Source organism: Nesoenas mayeri (genome assembly GCF_963082525.1).
Source record: "Nesoenas mayeri genome assembly, chromosome: 2".
Classification (NCBI taxonomy): domain Eukaryota; kingdom Metazoa; phylum Chordata; class Aves; order Columbiformes; family Columbidae; genus Nesoenas; species Nesoenas mayeri.
In genome coordinates, this window is record NC_137543.1 from 101678265 (window position 1) to 101704159 (window position 25895).

A 25895-nucleotide genomic window follows, 5' to 3' on the forward strand; every position below is an offset into this window, starting at 1 on the left:
TTCGTTCTAGCCAGCTGAGAGTCTGCAAAACTGGGTGTTACCTCAGCACAATGGAGCAGCTTTGAGACAGAATGCTTGTTGCCATTTGATATGGCTCTACTGAATTTAAGAAATAGTCTGGTTTCTGCTAGAAGTGCTTGCATATTCTGAACAGCTGTAGGGCTTTTCAGTTGATTGCCAGTCCAGGCCTGCCGTGTGACTAGGAGTGTCTTTTTTAGCTGGCAAGTTTTTACTAAGTCATTTAAGATTTGATATATTTCATCTAGAAGTCAGTCAGGCTAATACTGTTAAATATTAATCCTGAGAAAATTAACTGTACTTTCTGTATCAAATCACGTCTCCCCGTGTGAAATATTCACTTGTGCAAGTTAGTGATAGTGAAAATGGGTACACGTTATGGCAACTAGCTTACCGTACCTCCACAGGGAGGTATTTGAGATACAAACCCCTTTTTCTAGCTCAGGTCTGTAAAGATTTGCAGTTAATCAAGCATGAATCAGTAGGTAAGTAGTAACACTAGTATGTGGCTGGCCAGTGATCGGCCCTGGCTGGTCTGGAAGGAGCCCACTGAGTTCCTACTTAGGAGAAAATAGTGAAGGTGAGCACATGAGGTTTGTGTCCTCAGTTGCTCTAAGTCAGCTACAGCTGCTTGTCCCAGCTGAGGGTCTCTGCCCCACCCAGAGTTAGTAAGACAGCGGGTAGGGTGTGTTAGGAACTGGTAGCCTTATCACATGGAAGTATTTTAAGTGAGTAATGCCATAGACACCGTGATGGTAAGTGGGTAGGTAGAGACTACAGGTACAGGCTCTTCCTGCATTGGATTTGGAAGGTGTGTCTTGAAACACTCACAGCTCCTGCCTTGGGCTCTCTGCAGTCTTTTGCGAAAATGAAGTAAATAATCGGCCTTTTAAAGAAGGAATATAAAGTGATTTACACCAACTTTTGACACATTCAAAGTATTTTCAGAATGACCAGGACGTCAGACAGACAGCTTGTTTGAGTTGAGTTTGAAAATACAAACACTGGCAAAGATTTCTGGCCTTTGTTACTCCATTTGGTGAAGTTGCATAGGCTGGAGAGAAGCAGATACAGGATAGAGTGTCATAAACTGTTAACTGCAATGTAGCAATTTCTGGTATGTCTGTCTTCCACAAATCAAGTAATATAGTTATTCATGTAAAGTACAAAAGTCGAGGTCTAGCCAGAAAAGGAAGTGTTAATATCTTACATTTCTATTGAAATGCTCAGCTTTGCAGGTCTGATTCCAGGTCATCTGGGTCATTAGTAATAATTTCTCTGGGCAGGGGCTGGAGCGAATCTTACAGAGATTCCTTCTCCAAACTGGTACCCTGTGAAGACATTTACACTTTTTTGAAAGGGAATAAGTAGCTGCCATCCCAGCTTGATAAGATCCATACGTTTACTCTGCACAGTGTTAAATGGCTATACAAATGGCAATGCACTGAAAAGTCAGATACAAATCCCTTCACCATTTCAGCATTCAGTGTGATACTTATTCAAGTGATGAGATTAGCATACAAACAAAATATATGATACTTTGCAATGGGAGACTTCTACTGTGTTGCAAAAACACATTAAAAAATGTAATGGAGACAATTTAGTTGAACAAGTTCAGACACCTCTAAGCCTAAGTACAGGTAGTACCTGTCCATTTAAAGACACTTGGTTTCCCTTTCCATGAAATAACTGATGCTCAGGAGTCTCAGTTCAGACCAATACAAGTGGATAATGTAAGCAGATGCAAAATAAAATGGAGGTCCCACTTAATCCTGTGTCCCTCCTTCTTGTTTCCCTTTCTGACTACCAACTTGTCATTGGCAAACAAGCTGCTGTGACTTACCCTGATTGGTTCTGTAATTAACATCAGTCTCTTCCCTCTGAACTCTGAATTTAAGGGCAACTAGGACTGTCCTTGGTTGCTGTCATCATCTCCAAGAGAGTTTTTGGACTAAAAGGTCTAGAATACAGTCCTTTCCATCCATTAGTCCTTTGCCCAGTGAAGAGCAAGACTTACTGGTTATCCTCTGTTTGTTGTGGCAGGTGTATTTCATTGTAGCAACACATGAAAGTAGATTTCAATGTTCATGTCTACTAATCAGACCTCCAGACAGACCCCATGGCATTGCTTTCATACAGAAAAAGTTCAAAGTGAAGTGACAAAAAAGGGCCTGGTAAACCAAGTAGCAAAGATGTGCCATAGGAGAGCTACAATGAAAAATAAGCCTGAGATCAGGAACGTGCCTTCTTTAAAGCCTCCAGCCCACCTGCCACCAGGGCTATAACCCTTCCCCAGGTTATAACAAGTCAGGCAGCTCCAGGGTTTATTGGAGTTGAATTGCCAGTGGTTGAGCTTAGAATTATTTGGCACAGGTGTTTCTATAACAGTGATATATTGGGAAAATTCAGTGTTCAACAACCATCATATTTCCAGCTGTGCTGTGGTTAGTGCTAGTACAGTGAACCTAATATAAAACATGTGAGAATATTTGCTAGCTCAGGAACTTACTAAAGGTATTTTCTTACAATATCTAAACTGCAATGTTTATGTAGGTGCATTTCTTTGGTCTTGCATTTTCATAAAGGGTGTGATATTGATTTTATAAAGCTGTCACTGAACCTGGACTCTGCTTCTCTGCAACCAAGTGCATTAGTAACCCTGCTAGCCAATGCACATCACACAAACAGGTGAAAACAAGATTATGCAAAAACACAATATCCAATGGAATCCAATAACCATTCATTGTCCTTAGGACATTTGTCTTGAGCAGCACCTGTGCATCTATTACGTATATAGACATGTTTTTACTAGGAGTGCTAGAAATCTTGAAACAAGTGTTGCAAGCATCTATATGTAAAAGAACATAAAAGTAGCAAAGTTAACAAGAGGCTAGGGGACTGTAAAACAAGGGTAGTGAAGTGTGTTCACCAGCAGCAAAATTTGTGACTGTTAAAAGAGTTTTTATGTGTACACATGCACACATATGCATTTTTAGGGGTTCAAAAGACGAACATAGGAAATGGCTGGAGGATGTATAAGAGTGTTTGTAAAACACATGCAAATAAAAATACAGTCAGAGGCACTCATGCAAAAGGCATATGCTCTGAGCTAAGATGTGCAAAGATGTCTCATTAATACTTTTGTGCCACAACAGCTCAGTTATTCTAATATTCTGAAAGATATCCTGTGTTGTCACCATAGATTTCCAACAGCACTTTCAAGCAATGGCTGTTCCTCTGGATCTCTTTTTGGTAGAAAAGATAAATGCCACTGTGCATCCATGCTCAATTGTTGTATGCATCTGGCTTGAAAAAAATACATCTACAGACTATCTTGACCCCATTACGTATACTTTTCCTGATACAGTGGGTGTCTTTTTACCTGTGCACTGCATATGTTACAGCAGAAGCAGCGAAGGCACCTCTCTCTGATTTGAGAAAGCCAATGTGAAAAAGGCACTTTGATTTGAGGAAGGATCTCCTCTCCAATATGAGAAAGCAGCTCTGCATTTGTCATGACTCAGTTGATCCTCAGAGACAGTCATTCTGTCCATGTGCTGGTGGTGTTTAGAAGCATGGCTTGACAGCTCAGATCATCTTTTGAGACAATGGGCAAAGCAAGCAGAGGTCTAGAACAGGAGTAATTTTTTCTTGGTAGTCGGAGACTGAGTTGACATTTGTTAGGAGCTGGCATTAGCAGTTTATATCCAACTTAGAATCACACCCATTTGCTGGTTAGTAAACTTAAACACAATAATGTAAAAACTGAATAAATCAAATTCTACTCTTTCAAAAATATACTGATAATTGAAAGCTTCTTGTATATAGTAGTTTGCCATGTATCTTTGCAATTTTACTTTCACTGAACTTGGAAAGCCCTTAGTTTGCTCCAGTTTACCGAATGTGCAGACATTTATCAAATGGGCCATCAGTAGCTGTAGAAATGCCATACTATATCCAAGTTAAAATTCTTGCTTTGATTACTACAAATCCGTGGAGCCCTTGGGTCCAAAGCTTCCACTGAAGCACAGCTATTTGCAAATAGATTTTTATAGCACATTAGTGCTGGAGGAGAGTCCAAAGAAAATAGTCCTTTTCAATATTAGAACCAGCTGTGACTTTCTTGTGCTGATGACTCATTCATTTTTTTTATAGGGTGGGAGAACTAGGCAAAAGACACACAGAGTCTTATTCAAGACGTTGTTTGTTTTGCAAAGGGTATCCTAGCCACAAGCCAACTTGATCATACCAATACGCAACTCATGTTTATTTAAAACTTTTTTCTTTTAACAGTTCCAATTATAAAAACAGAACCCACAGATGACTATGAGCCTGCTCAAACCTGTGGACCAATGAACCAAGGCTTAAGCCCTCTCTCTAAACCATACTACAGCCAGCAGATCATGATGCCGCCTGATCCTGGTTCATGCCTCGTGGCTGGCTTTTCCTCCTGTCAGCAGAGAAATGCTGTGATGTCACCCTCTCCCAACACAAGCCCCAAGCTGCACGACCTTTCGTCCTCTCCTTACAAGTGCATCCCCAACCCAGGCCACAGTCACCTCGGACTTCAGCAGCCCGCTGGAGGTGTCCCCACCATACAGGAAGTGCCAAGGTCTATAGTTGTGCACCCAAGCTCCCCCGAGCAATCATCTCACATCATGCTGCAGCCGCAGGTGAGTCAACATCTGAGCAGTAGCTGTCCCCTTGGTTATCAACAAACACTCTATCCCAACAGTCCCTCTTCTCCAGTTCCATCCGTTACCCAAGAGCCAACCTATTTGCAGTCCTGCAGTCCAACTCACTCATCCATAATGGGTCAACAGCAGCAGCAACTGCCGAAGGTTCACAGAAATGAGTCTCCAACAACCCAACCACTGTCATTGCCAGAGTTGCATGAGGAAAGTAATCATAATTTGGCCCCTATTCCTGTAACGATCAAGCGAGAACCTGAGGAATTGGACCAGATGTACCTGGATGATGGTAAGTCTTCTGCAGCATAGGTTTGTGTTCAACCATGTTGCTATATCAGTGAGTTCCCTTCACCCCCTCCTCCTTTTGAATCCTCGTGGAAAAAAGTTCTATTAACAGCCTGGTGGAATGGTGCGGATTTTTGCTTGGATTGTCTTTATACAGGAAAGAACTCTTTAATTTCATTTGCAATAATAAAACCATATTATCTAAACCTTAAATATTGTTAGTTACCGTAGAGCTAGCTGCATGACTGATAGCTGTGTTGCAGTAGTCTTAACTATATGGTCTTGGCTTATGCCCATGCCAGTGACCTGTGGAATGACAGTGGAAACAAATATGTTTAACATTGTCCCATCCATAATGCAGTGAAATGTCTGATGTGCAAATCTGTTCATTGGAACTAAATGATAAGCTGCTCTATTTCAATTGAGAGGGTTCAAATTAAAAATAGAGGTACATCTTTCAGCGTAACTTTTCAGTCCGATGGCATCTACTTTTTCTTCCATCCTTACTGTAGACTTGCTGCTGCTTTTTTATCTTCTTTTTCTTTTGTAAGATTCTATATGTATATGTATTCTACACGCACCACTGAAAAGTTAAAATGCTGTGATGAACTTGTCAGGCTCTAGTTTCCAAAGATTTATTAGTCGAACATAATAAAAGGGATAATCTGGCGTTTGATTATGTGACCTCACTGAACTGTGATTTAGCACTTGCTGCTAAGTATCCTAGTAATATTCTGGACCTTTACCTTAATATGGTACGTGAGTTCCCTTCCAATGGCCACATAACTTTATATATAACATACCATGCTATTTGAAAAAGAAATGGCTTTGAAAAGGCTGCATTGAAACTAGCTGGTGCCAAGGAACATCTGAATGTGATTGTCTTTCAGGGCGAATTTAAGGACAATTCGTTACACTGGTTTTTTTTAAAAGGACATTTAGTCATTCTATTTTAAACAGTATGATACTCACTGAATTAGGATTACAAATGAATGTGTTGGAGCTTGAGTAGCAGCCTTTTGCTTTTCAATTCTAGGAAAATGATTTTTCTTATCAGAAGTTATTATTGGTTACATGATAGACAGGTCTAAGGAATTTTTCCTAATTAGAGTTCAGTTCGCTGAAGTTTTGCACAACACATCTTTTGTGGCAAGGTTTTGTTCATGTATCATCCATTTTTGCCACATATCTATGCTGTAAGGAGCAAGATTTCAACAAACCGAACAAGAAATGTACACAAAACAAAACGGCATGCCCAAATTTTGATTTTGAGAGAAGCCAGAAGTTATCTATGGAAGGAACAGAATACAGATAAAATCTAAGTCTAGTCTATAGCTGTCTTTCTAGAAAAGCACAAGAAAAGGGCAGTCTTTCTGCCTTACCTCTCCAAAATCCAGCAATCATTTCTCTGACAGCACTGGGAAAGCTGCCTTTGGCTGATCTCTGCTGGAGAGATGGGACTGCGGCTCAGAGGTGAAGGGTGAACCTCCTCAGCCACGTCTACTTTGGGTTTCTTCTGCAGGAACAGAGGAACTTTACTACCATGTGGTCTGAGACATTTTAGTTTTTTCAGCAGTGCTCATTCTCTCTGACAAAGCATAAATGGTTTAGTCTTTACCCCCATCTCTCTTCCATCCCCTCTTCTGGACACACACACACCAGTTCTCTGACAGAAAATCAGAAGTAATTGTAGAAGCCACCATGTGCATCTGCACTGATACTTAAAGTTGCCTTTGAAGATCTTTTCAGCTAGCCAATTCCAGCTTCCCTTTGGCATCCAGCAGGCTATCAAAATAATTCTGTGTCTGACCACAGACAGGTGTATAATAGAAACCAAGAAAGAATTCATAGACATAACAGCCATGGTAACAATATGTAATAGAAAAAAATTGTGTAGTTCCAAAAAATTAAACACCACCAGTTTCTGCTAAGGGTGGGAGTCAGAAATGGTAACCAGAGGAAGTCCCTTTTCTATCTCGAAACTGATATTTAGGTTTGTCTCCAGATTCACACCGATGGAGCACAACCCACGTGAGCTGCCCTTTCCTACCTATGCCTCATGTCACTGCCCGAATAAAAGGTCATCCACTCTATGTTTTGTGTTGGCAAAATGAAGCCCCTGTAGAAATCAGGAGTGGACTGCTACTGCCTTCTTATTTGTCTTGGTTTTGGGGAGTCTAGAGACAAAGTGTATGGCACAGACACTAAAGGCAGAAACCATGTCTTGTGGGACTCATGCTGCCCAAGACCTCTTCAAACCATGCAGAGCCCCAACGTGCCTCAGACACAGAGCATAGGAGCATGAAACTGTGAGTCAGGCTGGAAAGCTGTTTAGTTCTATGCTATATGCATTTCACGGAGGCAACCTTACCACCACCAGTGAAGGTATGGTTTCACATTACGTTTAATCTGATGTAACTGCAGGCTCCCATAGAAAGAGTGGCCTAGATCCATCTTGCCCTTAGCCACATGTTCTTGCTGCTTCCTTTGAGTCATATCAATTGATTATGGAGCAGCCGAGCACGCTAATGGAAAATTAACCTGCCAAAAATAGCAAAACCCATGTAGTTTTCCACTGGGTCATCTCATGGAACCACATCCCCTGGGTCCAATAGCTGGGTCCAGCCCACAAGAGAGGCAGGAAGCCTGTTGCTGAGGGTCATGGAGTGCAGCGGGACCGCTCTGGGTGGCGGCAGCTCACCCATAGGCCAGAGTAAAATGTGAAGCCACATCTAATGTCATCTTATCCTCCCCAGCAACACCCTAATCCACTCACTCTGTCTTGGTAAAAAATCTCCTTCTAGTTATGGAAGGATGACATCTGGGCTGTCTCACATGGTCTCAAAGGGCAGTTTGGCCACTATGGTGACAGCCTGGAAATGACCAGTAGTTGCTCCTGGTGTCTTGGTAAATGCTCTTCACTGACATCTGCACCAAAAAGGCAAAGCACTCCACATATGCAATGCCTTTGTGCCGGGTGCGTTCTGTTCAGACCTCTGGCTGTAACTGTGGAATAAGGGAGAATGGGTTTAGCAGAGTGGCTCATACCAAATAGGAACAACTAATTCTTTGTGTGCTTGGTTTTTGCTGTTTGTTGTTGTTTTTGGTTTTGTTTTTGTTTTTAAATAGAAGCTATTGGCATTGCTTCTTGTTAGTATCATATCCATCTTTAAGTGTTTTCTTTGTTGGAGGAGTGGGTGGGATATCTGAACTTTATGACCGTATTCAGAAAAACAGATTATCAAATCATACCTGTGAGTAAGGACAGTTTCTCTTTTACTTTTTTTTAATAGATTGCTGCTCTACCTCTTTATAATTCGTTGTCTCACTGATTCACATTATTTAAACTTTTTTTTTAGTATTTTTTCAGTCTTTGCACCTGTGAACAATATGAAAGCCAGAGAGTGGTCAGATGTACTTGACTGCTTTCCTTGCCTGCTACTCTACCAACTCTTTCTTTTACTCCTGGAGTAATTTAAAAGTAATGAAATATTTTAATGACATTAAAAAATAAATTCTCAAAATATCACTCCATTAAAAAAGCATATCTCATGGTGTCTTGTAGCTGTTTTAATACCTTATTTTACCTGAAAGTGCTTATGAAGCATGAGCTATAGACATCTAACATACTTATGGGACTACCAGACACATAAAGTATCTAACTGGTTATGCCAGATTATGTTTGGTAAAACTTTGGTTGCTTGTTACCACTTATCACACCAAAGTTATCATTTTACTCCCTTACCAGTTTGGGGAGGTTTGATTTATGTATTTAATATACAAACAGCAAACTTGGACCAGGTATAAACAGAAATTTTTTTGTTTCAGCTTATGGGATCAGAGCAATATTCATTCCTTTTGGTCTGGAGTATCTCCAATATGGACCATCTAAACTGCAGAATATAGATGGAAAAAAAACCAGTCAATGAGTTTATATAAATATATGTCCTGTATATGACATTTTTCTGCCTCAGAAATGGTGGGCAACTGAAGTAATATAAAGGGAGCACCCAAAGAGACTTCCATTTTGACAAATAAATTTCGGTCTTGGCAATCTTGTCTTAAATCAAAATCTACAGTAGGAACCTGGGCTACTCATTAAATGTGCTGTTCATTTCAGTATGTGAATATATGATTCAACATGTAGAATGTATTTAAAACTCATCCCATAAAGTGATACCTGATACATTGTGGCTATACTCTTGATATTGAGATACTGGATACCAACACTCATTCCAAATAATTCTGAGTTCAGCCTCCTAACACAGATTATGGCTTACTCCCTTTGCTGCTTTCACAACAAGTTTTGATTAAAAGCAGTTGAAATGTGACATTTCTGCTTGGTGTTGGTCCCCTGTGGGAGCCTATGGTCCTTTGCAGCAGGAGAGGAGGTGTCTTGCAGCAATCGGTGAGGCGCTGCTCCATATGCGTGAGCCACCCCTGTTGTAGACAGTGAAGGTTACGTGACGTTCCGCTTTCAGATCTAAGCTGGGAGGAGTGTGGGGTGGTGGAGCCCGCGGAAAATCCTTAGGCAGGCAGGCCTGAGGGACCTCTGCAGTATAAGTCTATGAAGTGATTGCTTTTGCGAGAAAACATTTTATTTGAGGACCGATGAGTCGAATGTGCTGTACAGCCCTGTTGAGACGTGAAGTAGAATTAGCATTGCCCAAAGAGATGGGCACTTTGGGAAGCTACAAGCTGATGGGAATTCTTCCTGGTCCCTTGAACCAGTAATTCTCTCAACGGGATGTGAAAATTTACTTAATTTATATAATACCTCACTTTTGTGCATGCTCCTCTCTCTGGCCCCCTAACTAGAACTTGGGTCAAAAGCAGTACTAGTCTACTCTTGAAGTAATCCTGCTTCTTTTCTGTTCACCAGCGCAGCTCAGATAATTTTTTCCAAATTTTTATTGCTTCTCTTAGTGGCAGAAGAAACCCCAAGCTAGATGCGGTGGACTCGAAGTTCACACAGCTTTCAGGATGTTCAGGCAGCTGGGAACTGGCCCAGCTCACAACAGAAGATGTTAAAAGTGACTTGAAATCACTTTCCTTATCCCTGTTTCCCTTTCCTGGACCTAGTGTAGCTTGTATGAAACACAGAACTGAGCTCTGAATTTTATTTCACCAGGAGGAGAGAGTTCAATTATGTATGCTAATGCCAAGAAACATTTTTCAGGTTGTAACTGGCACTCCCACAATCTATTACATTTTTTACCTGCAGCAGAATGACACTCCGTTGTGAAATTATTTCCTGCTGTTAGAAACATCAAAGAAAGCAGTTTATATTACAGATGAAAATGAAGCTATTTCAAAAAAGCAAGGGGGAAACACATTGGTACCAACAAGAAAAAATTTATGACTTATGTTCTCAGCAGATTTCAAGGTGTATTGCATGTGGTGTTATCCCATTTGTTATATTAATGCATAGAACTTTACAAAAGCAGCTTTTAATTGAAAGCAAAGCAGCATCCTGAAGGATTGTTTAATCAAGGTATGCTTGAGTACTGAAGCTGAAGGCCTCAACTTCTTTGAGCTTTTCCTGAGTTCCAATCACAGCTTTTGAGATGTGGTCCCAGCCACATTGAAATTGGTGGCCCACTCCCATTGCCAGCAATGGGGCCAGAGTTCCACCCACCATTGAAAAAACTGTTTTCCAGAAATCCCCAAGTCCTTTGTAGAAGCCAGAACTGGAGTAACAATATCTGACAGGCAGATCTCTTGTCTGAAGTTTTGTATATTAATTCAGCTTCCTTCTCTGCACATGGATACTTTCATAAAGGTTTCTATCCTGATCTTGACTTGATTTGATCTATAAATCTTTCTTTAGTAAGATAAAAATACATAGGCCATAAATGAAGGTATTTGATGTTTAGATATGTGGCTAACACAAAATATTAGAACTACATCATCATCTTTTTTAAAACAAGGAGGCTTTTGTTCTTGTGATTGTCTTTGCACAGCTGTGAGTTTTATAGCACTATGCCAATGAATGCACTCATTGCGATTTTTATTTTAGTCTGAAAAGGTAAATTGGGAGCATTAAGCCCTCAGTAAGTATGTAAAAGTGGGAAAACCACAGGTAAAGTGTTACTGAAAGCTGCAGCCCTGCCAGCCATTTCATTTTAAACATGGCTCTTTTAAAAATAACTTTTGCAGTAAAAGCTGTAACTCCTGGATGTAATATGAGCTATTGCTAATGTCATTCCCATGAATTGCTTACAGTGTTGAATGGTTAGATGTCTGACAAGTCCATATATCTCCTATACAGTATATCTGTAAGTTTTTTGCCTCTAAACCATGTGTTCTTTTTTTCACTCCTCTATATTCTTAAAATGCACATGGTTTAGTGATATAGTTTATTTGAACAGGAACCATAGCAGACAGAATTATTCTTTTGCTGAAACATATCCTTTTTCATACATCTCAGCTTCATGATTAAAGCGATTGGCTCTTGAGGCATTAAGTTTAGTCTGCTGCTGCCACAATTATGCCTTTGAAAACTCCTGAGTGCACTCAGTGATTTCCAGTAGTCCAGATGTCATTAGAACAACACACAGGTAGTCCGCAAAGTCCAGTAACACTGTCTGCACTTTGGTCTGACTTGGACAAGCTTTTCCCTCTCTCCCTCTTGGCCAAGCCTCACAGCTCTGGGAGAAAACAAGTAGCTTTCCTCATGGAAAGTTTTACTTAATCTGGCCTGGTGCCTGAGCCTAGACCCTCCTCGTCTCTAATGATGATTGAAGGTGTACATGCTACTGTGATAAAACATGCTGAGTCGTTAACATTTGGGGCTTGAGTTGTATGCAATGAGTAAGGGAAGACTGAAGTAGTGTGTTCGAATCAGACCTTCGGGGGACTTGCATGTCTGGGTTTGAGGGGTATCCTGTTACATGAAACTGCACACCCACGGGATCGGGTTTTGCTGTTTCTAGCAGGTTTGCTGAATTGGGTGTCTCTGGAGGCCACCAGAAGAAAGCCGCCAGAGGAGCAGCTGATCAGACTAGGTGTCACTCCTGGTTTTCTCCAGTCCCAGGTGTGTGGTTGACCACAGAGCAGACCTACCTACCTCTTAGCTGCAGTATGCTGTGAAATATAGCAGCAAACTTTGCTTTCTTCTAGCATCAACACTTAGATTTCTGGGAGGTCCTTGAGTCTCAGGCTCTCAAGGAAGTGTCTGGTCCCTTCAGAGAAGTCCTGAGCACCTCTGCCCTCATTCAGTGGTGACAGCCACTGGCAGAGAGAGCAGGAGGCTGGCCAAGTGAGAAATCAGCAGGCAGTGCTTTGCAATGTTTTGATACTGAGGAGTATTTTTAATGTCAAAACCACAGCATTTGCTTGATGTGCATGTGCAGACCCACCTTTATGTTAAACATTTTGACTCATTAGGTGATCAGCTGAAGACGCATTGCACCCCCCTTTTTCAGCCAGCTTCACGCTGCAGCTCTGCTAATGGCTGTGCAACTAGGTACGGAAGAAGTCGCTTCTCCCTCCCATGCCTGATTCATTCTCCTATTTCCATAATAATGGCTGTTGGCATTACTGTTTCAAATGGTAAAGATTTTGTGGGTTATTTTCTGTAAGTTTTCCTTGGTGATTAGGAGAGAAGAAGTTGCTGTATCTGAGCGTTGGTAACATTTACATCTGTTTTTAAGCCTGGAGGAGTGCCAAGGAAAATATGTGGCTTGCAGAAGCACAAGCTTCATGAGAAAGCTTTGTTCCAACGCGATTCATTTTAGGAATATTTTGTTTGTTTGGAACATTTCTGCTGAGCTGTGCAGTGTTAGCTGGTCAGGTGTGGCCACGTGGCTCACGTACAGCCTCTGTGCTCTCGTGTCCTGAACCTGTCCTGGCAAAACACTTCTGAGGAAGTGGTTGTAGAAAAACCCTCTTCACCAGGGAGCACAAACCCCTGCTGCCTCTCAGCAGAGCTGGGCTGAAGGGAGCCACCAGCTCAGCCCAGCAAACACATACATACGTGTCAGAGGAAGCGCTCTCATGAGTAAACTCCCTGACTTCACGTACAGTGCCCTTGGCTAAGCTCTAGTGAGCTGGAGTGTTGCTAGATTGCAGAGCAGCAAAGGAGCTGCCTCTGCTCCTACTTAAGTCAATAACACTGTTCCCTTTGGGTTTGTTGGGAACAGGACCAGGCGTATGGCTGGTAGTTAAAAATGCATAATAGCTGCATTCATTGAAATCTGGTTGTTGATAGACAGGCAGAGAGGGAGGCTTTTCTGGCAGATTTCTGCACAGCACAGTTGATTGTTTCATCTGCATCTGCCAGACAACCGGGATGCTCGGTCATGGGACTGATAGTGGCTTGACCACCTCTGTCAAGAGTGGGCTGCTTGATAACCTGGCTCCTGGTCTTTCGTCCTCTCCGAGGAGCTGATGCTGATTGCAGTGAAAGGGGGCACAGGCTTTCCACACCAGGCTTATCTCCAGCCTAGGAGGAAGCTTATGAAAAACAGCAGACCCTCAAAATGTTCCCCTCCTTCTCTGTCACTGAGGAAGCCTGCAAAGTCTGGACATTGAAAATACCTGGAAACAATCATTGAGTAAGAAGTACAGTAGGAAAACCATGGCCGTCTTCCTCGTTGGCTGGCCTGCCTGGATTTGTCTGCAAACCAGGGAGCTGGACCCGCACTCTCCCTGCTTTACAGGCTTTGCTTCGTTGGTAAGTCTTCTACATTTTCCACACTTTGAAGCCTACTGCAACACAAATATCAGAAAGCGAAGTGAGATGGTGCTATGTGTTGAAATTCCCAAACTGTATTGTCCCTGAGCACATGCATTGCGATATGAGCACTTGAACAGTATGGAAAAGCAATGCTACAGGCTATCGAAGTCCCTAAGTAGTGGATTAAATTCTTTGGTTCTTGCATAGTTATAGCTCCTGTTATTCGAGCATCATGTCTGCACAAGAACATTCCTCACTTGCCTTGTCTTTGTACAACTAAAGCATAATTTTTCTGCTTAATTTGGCCCTTCTGTGACCATATGAGATTGCAGAAGACAAGATTTGACTCTTCCTGTCTGTACTGTCCAGATTGCTCTTGAAGTTAGATTTCTTTGGGAGCTAGGGCTAAAGATTTGTTCCATTTCATAACTCTTGTGTTAGCTTTGAGATTACAGAATAGGTGCTGCAGTAGATATTATGAATCAATTTTAATACCCTGGGAGCAGCAGACAGTTCTTTTTCTAGTGTTTCATTGGCACCTCACAAGCAAAATTTTCAGCAAGCTACTTAAGAAGGAAAAAAAATGGTATTTTAGGTCACAAGAGAAGCCTCCAAAAATACAAAACTGATGAATATGTATTTTAACTTTTATTTCTGTCCTGTATATGCAAATCTATATACACATGAAGTATGTGTGTGCATGCATATGTGGGTGCACATACACAGACATATATGTAATGAGCTATAAGACCTAGTATACTAATTCTTCTTTGAAGTTGTGGTGGGTGAGAATGACGTAAGTCTCTTCTACTCATGACTGACTTCTCTGAAAATCCTGCAGGTGCTTGTTGAGTAAAACCTTATAGAAACATGAGGTCAAGTGGAGAAGCCCATCCTGTGGACCTTCTGTTGTGCACAGTTAGTTTTTGAACTGAAATGCCCGTTGCAGCTCTGAAATCTGGCTCCATGCTGCTGCATGCCCCTGAGCTGCAGTTGTCACTGCTGCTAAATGTTTCTCAGGCATCTGCACTTTTGCTGCCCAGATAATCTTTTGGAAGACTGAAGCAACTGTTAAAGATGATCTCTTCACTACTAGTTGGCTTTTTTTTTTCCCTGTGATAACTCTGCTCAGCCATGCTCTGGGCTGCACTTGGATTCAGCAATTCACTTGAGGGCTTTCACCTCTGAGCATCTGTGCGAACCATTAACAACTTCTCCAGGCATCTTCTCCTTATAGTTCTATGTCTCTGGGTGAGTAATACTGGGAGGTTCAAATGTGCTTCTCGGTCTAAAATGACTGTGTGTGAAATGGTCATATAGAAAGAGGTTAGCAGAGAAACTGGTCCTGATTTTTTTTCAGTTATGCACACTCTTGCTTGTTTTCTTTCTTCTGAGAAGTTTCCCCAACTGTTAACCATTGCGCAAGATGATACAAAGCTGTCCCTTGGGCCCTAGAAATCAAAGGCTAGAACTTCCTGAAGTTGCTAGAATAGATGCAACACAAGTTCAGGTTTTGCAGAAAGATACAATGAGCTCTGGCTAAATGTATCTCACCCGGGCACTGCATGAGCCCTCTTTGAAAGAGGGCCCTGGAAGGGCTATCAGCAGTGGAGATGGTTGCTCTACTCTCATCTTTGAGTTCCTAGGTAACTTTGAAAGAGTTCTCAGGGATTTTTGTTTATTTTTTCTTCCACTTAGAGAGTATGTTAGGATGAGGAAAGACATCATTACAAAAGGAAAAGAAGCAAAACTGATTACAGGGTAGAAAGTGCCATCAGTTACAGGGAGAATATGCTTTTTGCGTCAGTGGACAAACATGGCAGCAGTAGCTGCTTTGGAGAACTTTCCAGGAATTCTCCCACTGTTTCTAGAAAGCCAGGCTGGACCTTTAAAGGGCAGACAGGCACCACTGCAGTCTGTTTAAAACGTGGACTCACAATCGGACATCATGTGTCAGATGACCACTTGGTAAGAACCTCCATTATTGCCAGACAAACTGCTGGTTTCTGCCCTATCTGGCGTATAGCCAGAGTTGTAGAGATAAAGGTGACCATCTTCTTTGCAGAGGGTTTAGACTTACCTTTTGCAATCCAGTATCCCAGATATTTCACACTATTTCAATGGTAAACTAGGGTCCTAAAGAGGAACCAGCAGTTCTAAAGTCAAGGAAAGTTTTGCTGGAAGGATGTGCTAATGTGAAAGCATTTTCATGCACTCTTTTAGTAGCTAGTTTACAAGTCCGGAGATAGCTGCAGCCCTCATTGGAGCTGGTGCATACTGGTTGGCAAAATCAGACCTGTGTGACAGGACTCCAGGACATCAAGTCAAAGCAGGGGCTCTGCATGGGAGTGCACCCAGTCAAGGATTCAGCACAGCTGAGGGATCGCGGCCATTTTGACAAATGCAAGCCAGTGCGTGTGTATATATACATCTAATCTATTTGGGGAACATGCTAAAAACCAGAAGCTTTCTCATGATTCCGTGGCACAGTTAGAAAACATTTTAAAGTTTCAGACTTAAGACTATGGCTGCGAAACTAGCTGGTGGTGTAAGTAAGGTAAAAGAAGGCTTGAGAAAAAGAGAAATGAGAGGAAGGTTAAATATAACATCCCCATTAAAAAAGTTGAGCAAAGATGAATTTTGGAAGAAGAGGGGAAAGAGTGAGTGTGGGTGTGAGAGAGAGGAGTTGTCTAAAACTGAAATGGTACAAATGAGTAGTAAAAGCCTAGGATTTGAGTGCCATGGAAAAGTGTGTCTAAAGAATACCACACTCTGCCCCAAAGTTATTTAAGTAGAGATAAAATGAGAGATGATGAAATGAGCAATGTGCTCATTGAACTTACATATATCTGAGGAGAGAGTGTATCTGAGCAGTAAGCTCTAGTCAGGGAACCCATCTGTTTGTATTCATCTGCAGTGAGGTGGCTGCACTGTGTGGGAGTAGGAGTTTTCGGGGCCATGACTCTGCTGGGACAGGACCCTCAAATAATCCAGGGAGTTATTTCTGTGCTCTGTTGCCAGGTTTTCTAAGGAGTGAGGAAAGGGCTTCAGTGCTACTGCTGGGTGGAGAGAGCTCCTGCAGGCAGCAAAAAAACCCCTCAGAAATATGGTAGAAAAGAAGGGGATGGGAAAGGCTCTTTGAGTAAATACAATCACATCATCTGAGCTTTCTGAGAAATTTTCATATCAGTTTTAAGACTTCTCTTGCAGTGTAACAGGGCATTCCATAAAAATGGGAAAAATCAGAAAATATTATCCATTGGCCCAATTAGAAATTACCCAGAAAAAGTACTACTAGGAGGAGTAGAAGTGATCAGCCTTTGGTGGAGCAGAGGAGGATTTGTAAAAGCGCATTTTCAAGGTTATACAATTGAAGAATAAAACCCTACACCTCGAGTAAGTAAGGAAATCCCCTTACTTTGCAACTTTCAAAAGATGACATTCAAATTATGTTTAGGACATGACCAAATTCCGTGAAAAAAGTTTTCATCAACTTCGATGGATGTTCTGAAACAGGATGTGTTAAATCAGGGAAAATAATAACAGAGTTGCAAGCAAAGTAACAGAAGATTCACAACACATTGTGAATCACTGTATTAAAGAATCAGAGCCAGTTTCGATAGTAGCAAAAAAAATTTTGAACTAGAAAAAATTAGAACATCTGCTGAAGTTTCCAAAGCTGTATTTAATATTAACTTGGGAAAGGCACCTTGACTGAGTGGTGTCTCATCAAAAATTTGTGAGTGTTTCCAGACCAAAAGCACTTGGATAGTTAAAAAAAAAAAAAAAATCATCTGCTCAACTAAAGAGAAAACTTCTCCTCTCTAAACCTTTCCCTACCACTGAATTTTGTAATGGGAAATATCACCATCTTAAACCAGAGAAGCAATGAAATGCAAATGTTTCTGTGTGATCCAGTTTTTTTTATTGATTGTTAAGATCTAGTACCAGAGTCTTTGCCCTGCTGGCTGCTGTACACAAGTTGCTCCTTCTGTCCCAGTGAACTGGTTTGCTGGAACAGGGCCTGTCCTTGTATAACAGTGCAATTAGCGAACAGTGGGGTAGACTTTATTATTATAAAGAATATTTTGGATTCAAGCACTCAGCACAGAGTATGAAAAGTGAGCAGAGTTTTAGTAGGGATGCCGGATTTCCTTCCAAGGAACCTACAAATGGATGGGCCATTTCTTTGGTTATTAGGTGAATATTCAGAAAAAAAACCAAACAACTCTGCTTTTAAAATTGGAAGCAAACGTATTGTCTTTTTTCATTTTAGTCTGGAAGGTAGTGGGAGACAGGATTGCCTATGTCTGATTATGTGAACTGAGACCCTAAAAATGTTTAGTCAGCCAGCTAGAGATGAGCCAACTGTATATGTGATGTTTCAGTACCTATATTTATGGTTTCTCTGATGATGAAATCTAGATTTCTGCAATGACCAACGTAATTTCTCTGATGTCAGTTAAGACCTTGTTTCAGGGAGAAGCTGGCAGATGCTTGTGATGCCAAACAAGACTGTATCATGCTTTCTGTTGTGCATGGTCCTCTGAGCAATGTGGGCCACCACCTCTCTGTGCCTTTTTTCTGAAAAATGTCAGTGTCCAGAAAGTTGTCTGAAAACAGATTTAAATTTCATATGAAAAAATTTCTTTGCAGGGGAAAACCCCACACCTCGACACACTGAAATGATTGCAAGAATTTGTCTTCAAGATGTATAAGTAGGAATATTTCTCATAACATGCAAAAGATGTCTAGATTTTACATTGCTGCTACAAAACAAAAATCTTAGAGCAGGAGAACTTACCTTTGGTTATTCTTGATTGAGTTAACTAGAGCAAGTCAGAATTTATCCATCTATATGTAGTGCAGCTGCACTGATTTCTAACTGTTCAGACCCTAAACTTGTTTATTCAGGAATGAACTTACTAGCTAGAGGGACAATTTTTCTAGCTACATCCTGACTTGAGATTACCCCACTTTTAAGTACAAGCAGACATTTCTGTGTATCTTTTCCTTTAGAGACTTCTATTTATATTATGGATCTGTATCTCACATGCTGATGAAAGTCAGTAAAGAAAATTAATTTGTATGAATGGATTTAATAAATTTCATAATTTACCAGTAATGAAATCCTGGTTTGCAGAATGAGAAATAATAGGGCTTTTCCAAAATATCTTAATCCTTGGCTATGATTAGCAGCATAAAATGAACCATTCTTTCCTATGCGTCTAAAGTCCAAGTTGTGCTCCATGTAGCTATGCGGTACTCTTTCCAGTCTCATGTCAGTAAATAATTGCAGTGCTGCTGTTTAGTCTGTCTTTGACCTTCGCTATTTCTTGAACAAAAGTTGAGAACCATGACAGATTGATCTCCTTCTGTGATCTGATCTAGTCTAGTGTGAAAGCAAAGTTCATTAATCCTACTCCCAAATTCCTTAACCAGTTTACCATAAATGTACTACTCTATAAGCATATGTAATACAGCATAGCCCTAACAGTGCTTAAAACAGGATTAGGCAGTACCTCATATTTTCTAACTACTTCTACTTTTGCAGAAATACAATTTATATATAAGTGTGATTTTTTTTTTTTTTTAATATTTTAACTAGTTTAGGTTTTATGAGTTTAGGCTAAAATATTATCCAGCCTGTCTAAACTTGGCTACATTGTATAATTCTACTTATTTTTACCTGAACATGAACCAAAGATGATTCGTGTTTTAAGGAGCCTCTTTTGGGGATGGGAAGAACCAAATAGCTTAACATCATCTTGCTTTAACAATTAAAAATTGGCAGCTGAGCTGTGTACTCAAGCAAAGCAAGGATTTTTAGGCCTACAGAAATGGTTTAGAATCTAAAAAAGAAAAACCACATGCTACTAAAACCCTGTGTATGGTTTTCCACTATTCAGTAGAAAGCAGGTAAGGCTCTAGGATCAAACCGTACCCACAGACATATGCTTTAAAGCCAGCACACTGAAGTAAACACAGGAATGTGGTTGTCCTGTTTGAGTGGTACGAATCAGAAGTAAATCTGCTCACATCACATTCAAAACTCAGGCAAAATATGATAATAGATCTTCTTGCTTTTTTTGCATATCAGCATTAAAACACTTCAAGTAAACTTTTGGGATTAATGAGCAAAATAGGGTTTTTACAATGCCGTGACTGATTCTTTCCTGCCAAGCCATCAGACCTGTACCTTGTGTATTTGTAGACTGCCTTTACATGTCTGCCTGTGTTTAATAAGGACTTGATGCAGAGCCCATTAAAGTGAATAGGAATTCCTCTGTTGTCTTCTGTGCTCTTTGGATCAGGCTCCAGCTTACAATTAGAAGAACCTATCACTTAATGCTCTTGAAAAAAAGTCCTATGTTAAAAAAAAAATTAGATTAGATTAGATTTCTAATACTGGGTGAAAAGTTAAGGGCCCGAAAGTTGATGCAGACACAAGTTATAGTTCCCAAAATAACTCTAAAATATTATATTACATTAACATATAAAGGTTATCAGCACATACAATAACGTGAAATACTGTCTGAATTGTACAGGTAGTGTGACTGACTTGCAGGGTTGTAAGAACCCTCACTTTAGTTGTTTGGGTGTGCTGATATTCAAATAATATTTGTTGGTTGTAAGGCCTAGGCTAAAGGGATCTTAAAAGTTCTTGCACATTGAACAATGGATAAGTATATTTTGGGTGAATGCATCGTGCCTGTTTCTGTCCCCCTTTATTCTAGTAGGTAGGAAATTTTTTTCCTGGAGTAGTTGTCATACAGATATGTAAGGTCCCTTTGTGCCATTCTGGAGGTCTCTTGAGTTGCAGTACTCTTTTGTGTGGTCTGTAACAAGACAATGACAACACTGCACCATGCAGTCTCTGTGGAAAATGGGATAATTTCAACAATTTTCCATTTTCTGTAATGTTTTTCTCTGAAGCAGGGGGCCTTCTTTATGTGTGCAGTTCTCCATAAATAGCCATGACAAAGAGAAAGCATGAAAGCTTCTAGGGCAGAACATTTCATCGTTGCTTATCTGGCCCTCGGAGACATTAGCTAATCAAGGCATGATACTCCATACAATAGGACAAGTGCTGTAAAGCTACCTCTGTTATCCCAGTGAACATGGAGACTTATTATTCCCATGGCCATTTTACAGGATTTGTTTTCTTCTGACAACAACATCCACAGCCTACAGTGCTATCGGCTCCAACAATGAATCTGATGCTCACTCTGTGTGTTATCGGCTCCCTAATAACTGTCTTCCCCATCCCCCCCCTTTTTTTTTTTCTTTTTCCCACCCCATTTGTGAGAATTTGTCCCCTGGAGTTCTTCTCTATCAGGCCCCTGCAGCTGCTGTTATTTTAGATATGGCAGGAAGTAGGTACCGGAAAACAGCAAGAGCTTGCAGCACTGAGAAAAATCTAGAAATTCCTCTGATTTACCCCAGGCTCTGGCTCCAATCAAAGCCAGTAGCAGGGGGAAAAGCCCAAGAAGACAACAGTGTCTGGGCTCTGTGTGCCAGCAAGAAGAGTTTTAGGCCTCTCCCTCAGTGGGGTACTGGGGAGATGCTTGGCGCGGCCATGCACGCCAGGGAGCACTTGGCACAGCAGAGCTGGGGTGGACACCTGGGTACCACCACGGCGGCGAACCTGCTGCCGGCACCCTCCTTCACCAGCTGAGAAAACCCCCTCTCACCTCCATGGAGATGTGCCATTAGAAAAGCACATCCCTTGTTTACACTCTCCCTTCTCCGCTCTGACACGCGCCTAGAGCAGATGGGTTTACCCACTCGTCAGGCGGGCTCCCATCAATGCCTTTAGCAATGCAAAGCAAAGGGGTGCCAGCCAAAGGTATTGCTGGAAAGTCACTAGAGCAAGAAATTTACATCACTATTATTACGAGTATTTCTTAATCTGCTAAGCAAACACATTTTTAGCCGCTTTGGATACCAGGTGGACTCTGGAGATGACTTCTAAAAGAAAAAGAAAAAAAAAAAAAAGAAGAAACAATAAGCACCTCCAAACCTTTCAGTTCAGCAAGCGGTTTAGATAAAAAGACACCACCACCCCCACACACAAAGCCATACACGGAAAAGATACTACCTTTAGAACTGGTTTTAATAAAGAAATCTTCCTCTTAGACATAGCAGATAAGGAGGATGTCCGCCCACAGACATCTCACACCATTAGCAACCTAGTTAACATCTGTAAATGTTTTAGGGAAAGAAATTACACTTTGAGACATTTCTTTTTTAATTACAGGCTCCAGATGAGATTTGTTAGAGTAGGGAAATGTATCCCATAGCGACTGATGTCAATAGCAAGCAGTCCCTAAAGCCAGCCAGAATTGGGAAAGCCATGCTGTTTGCTGCTCTTGGCACTGCTCCCTGCTTTCACAATGTCAAACTTAGAACCGCCTTTATATGCACTTTCCATTTTTTTTTTCCACAGTAGTTGTTGCCAGCAAACTGTAAACTACCGTATATCACTCAGATTTAAGAACCTAAACTTTAAAACAAATTAAACTCTTGTTGACATTGTAATAAAAATCAGAATCGAACTGAGCAGCTCAGTAAAACTGCACTTCAATTATTTTATGGATTTAAGATTGTTTTCTAGGATTCCCAGACTCCCAGTACAGCAAAGTTATTTCCTCTTGGCAGATGTCTGGAAAAAAAAATCATTGAATGGATAAAATTATGTGGCAGACACTAGGTTGAAGCCTAAAGGGAGGAAATGGTGTCTCCCCAGCACCTGTAAATATTTGCTCTGTGTCTTGACCAGATGAGCATTTCGTCCGCACTTTGAAAAAAAAAGTCAAGGTATTTATTTTGTGAGTTTTTAAGAAAATAGAAAATAGAATTTTCATCTGTCAAAACCCAGTTTCTAACCAGATGGTTGTGTGGTTTTGAATGAGAATGACAAATATGGGTCTCACCCACCCTTCCGAACCATTTCCAAATGCAGGTAAATGCATGCAGCGCATAAGTGCTTCGAGTTTCTGGTCTCTGCTTATCTTCCATCTCTCTACTTAGCAGTTAATATTGGGTATTCTTTTTATAATTCCTTTTTTTTTTTCCCTATTCTGTAAAATGGAAACAGAAGTTTCCATCCGATTAATTGCCAGGTTTCCATTCTTTATAATGTTTCCTCTCAAAGCAGTTTGGAACAAAAGTATTTCAGAAATGTGTGTAGACGGAAGCTACTGGAGATAATAATTTGTTTCATGTAACTGTGTTTTACAAAAGATGTGGTGCACGGGAAAAACTGTTGCATGGAGCAATCAGCTTGCACAGTCACCAAAACCTTTGTTGCACTTACCTTTTCTTCTTTTGTCACATCAGTGAAATGGCCTTTACTGTCCCTAGGGCCACAGCCTAAAACGTGTTGCATTCCCAGGGTCTTCAGTGAGAGCTGAGAGTGCTTGCTGGGTCGCATGCATATCTCCTGTCACAAGGATGCTTCTGAAGATTGAACCAGGCGTTGAATATCTGCGTGCCCACAGCTAGGACCGAGGGTCTGCCTGCTCTGGCTGAAATCCCCAGGGAGCCGCTGTCTGTCCCTCCAAGCAATCTGTGGTTGTGTGGATTTTCCAAAGTTGCTGTGTTAGGCTCCGTGTGTTTACCTCCTCATCTGAACTGGCTGGCTTGACTTTACTGAATCTCATGTAATCAGCCAGTTTTCTTCATTGTAGCATTAATATTTTTTTTAAGCTACTGTTAAAGCTCTTCCACTCATTTTGTTGCCTGGAGCACCTCCCAAAGTGCAGGCCAAATTCCTACTGGCATTTGGATGTGTTGCCAGATCACAACCTGGGCCATGGAAGCACCCTGTCATTTCTTAGCTATCACAAAGCGAGGGTTTTGGAGTCCAAGTACTCAAAAAGTGGCAGAAAAGAAGTCTGTCACACGTTGTAAGTGGTTGTTTGGAAAGTGCAATACAAACATTTTGAATAAAATTTCAGGTCCTTAAGTATGCTTGAAAGATGAATGTTGTATGCCTGTGTTTCTCAAGTGCCTTTTTCCTAGTTCTCTGGTGCTGGCCACAGGTTTGCTGTGCTTCATTCTTGGGCCAGAATAATATTTCCTCTAGTGGAGAGCACTGAGGATCAGCACAGTTCTCGTGTCAAGCACTGAGCTGCAAGGAGGAAGGTTTCTTCTTCCCTGGGAGCCCGGCTGTGATTATTACTGAATTTTTGCAGCTGTATCTGATGTTTTTTCTGTTGACATTGCTCAGTCAGTCCAGCCTAAGGAGCCGTTCTGTAGTTTAGCACAGCATGTGGGAGAGGGGAAAAAGAGATTTTGCTGTGTTTGCTTCTCTGTCACACTGGGACCATCTACATACTATATAAGAGTATTCTTCCAGCTGCTCTAGTTTGAGACACTTGCTATAGGTGGTTTTAGCATCCAAGTAGTGGAGTCTAGCAACTGTCTGCATGTGGTGGTCTTCACAGCTACATCTTTTGTGCTGGGGAGAACACCTGATAGCACTCAGCTGGTAGTTTCCCTGCCATGACCCAACTTGCATGGATATGTCTCCAGTGTGGCTCTATCAAATTAACCTTTGGATCAGACCTTCCCAGCCAAACTGACTGGGAGTTCCCTCATGAAAAGGTCTTTACCTAGTGTAGTTAGTGTGGTGCAAAACCAATGCAAGAGTATCCTTAACCACTGCCAGAGCTCTTTTCCAAGGAGCAGTGACAGAGACAACATGCTCTTTGAACTGCAGCGTTCTTCAGCAACAGATGCTGCCATGGTTAAAATAAAATCATATGGCACTATGTACAGCTCGCATTATGGTGATAGCCAGGTCATCATGCTGCAAGCAAATTTATCACATGACAATTTCCCTGCATCATCTTTTTTGCAGGCTGTTTGCAGCCACCAGTACAGATTCTCAGATTTAGCCCTGCTTCTGTGCCCACTGCTGAAGATTAGCAGCTGTTTTCCATCACCTAAGGACTTCCCCCAGCTAGTGCGACCTTTCCCAGCATAGCCCTCAACAGGCTCATAGGTGGATTTCTTTTCCCTTATCAAACACATTAAAATTTTTATTAGCCCCACCCAGCCTTTCTCTTCCATCAAGCAGCGTGTGGCCACTCACTGAGTCATCTCATGGCCATCAGTTTATCTGCCTGACCCAAAGTCCTGTGAAGCAAAGGTTAGCAAGCAAAGTTCAGCCTTCACCAAAGCCTAAGCGGGAATGCAGCCCAGCAGTGGTCGCTCCCAAAGCAGCACATAGGCACATGTAGATGCAACAGCACACTCACTGCCCTCTTTGCTAGATTATGTTATAGCATTGATCTTTTCTGTGTAGCACGCACTTTGAGGTTTGCTGATGAAAAGTGGTATAAAGGAAAGAGGTGGTGATGATGGTAATGATAATAGGGCAAGTAGAGTCCATTAAAAAAAAAAAAAAACAAACAAGCAAACAACACAACACGCACATACCCACCCCAAAAACAAACAAACAAACCCTCCTTGCTCAGAAAAAAGATCAGATAGACCCTGTTTTAACCTATGTCCAGGACAATTTTAGAGTTGAGACCTGATGTTATTCCTGCTGAAGTCCATCAAACTTTGAGGCTGGTTGAGTGGAAGAAGAGATGAGTGTCATGGCCGTTCTCTGCCATAGAAAGAAAGACAATGGCACTTGGAAAATACTCCTGTGTGACCCAAAGTGCTTGCTGCTTTCTTTTGCTTGCTTGCTTGTTTCCTTCCTTCTTTCCTTCTTTCTTTCTTTCCTTCTTTCCTTCTTTCCTTCTTTCCTTCCTTCCTTCCTTCCTTCCTTCCTTCCTTCCTTCTTTCCTTCCTTCCTTCCTTTCTTCCTTCCTTCCTTCCTTCGCTTGATATGCCCAGCTGCACATGAGCTTTTTTTTTTAGGAATAGCAGCACAAGGTGGCTCGTTTTGGAGGATTCCAGATGATCACTAGGGGCCACACTATTATTGCATAAAGTCAATTAAAGAGCATACGTGCACATCCCATTGATTTGATTTAGAACTAACAAAAGCTTCAGTAATGTGCAATTATAAGAAACTTAATGACCCCTTTATATTGAATGCAACTTCTGTGGCACCTAATATGCTTTGATGAATTACTTATTATGTGCAATGTTGGAAAAGCTTCTAAAAAGATTAATAATTGTATAATCAATAGAGAAACTCAGTCTTATTTGGCTTTTTTTTAAACTCTCAAATCATTAACTCAGAGAGGTTATGGATC

The 25895-nt window shown here is 41.2% G+C and overlaps 1 protein-coding gene across 2 annotated transcripts in view; it reads left to right on the top strand.

Moving 5' to 3' along the window:
- The window catches only part of NFATC1 (nuclear factor of activated T cells 1), a gene marked incomplete at both ends in the record, with an annotated part of 112838 nt that overhangs the window by 77862 nt on the left and 9081 nt on the right, over window positions 1-25895 (top strand). For both annotated transcript variants that reach the window (XM_080339112.1, XM_080339113.1), the window contains one exon: window positions 4312-4998. In XM_080339112.1, the coding sequence (XP_080195238.1) occupies window positions 4312-4998 (687 nt within the window). The remainder of the gene's footprint in view (window positions 1-4311; window positions 4999-25895) is intronic.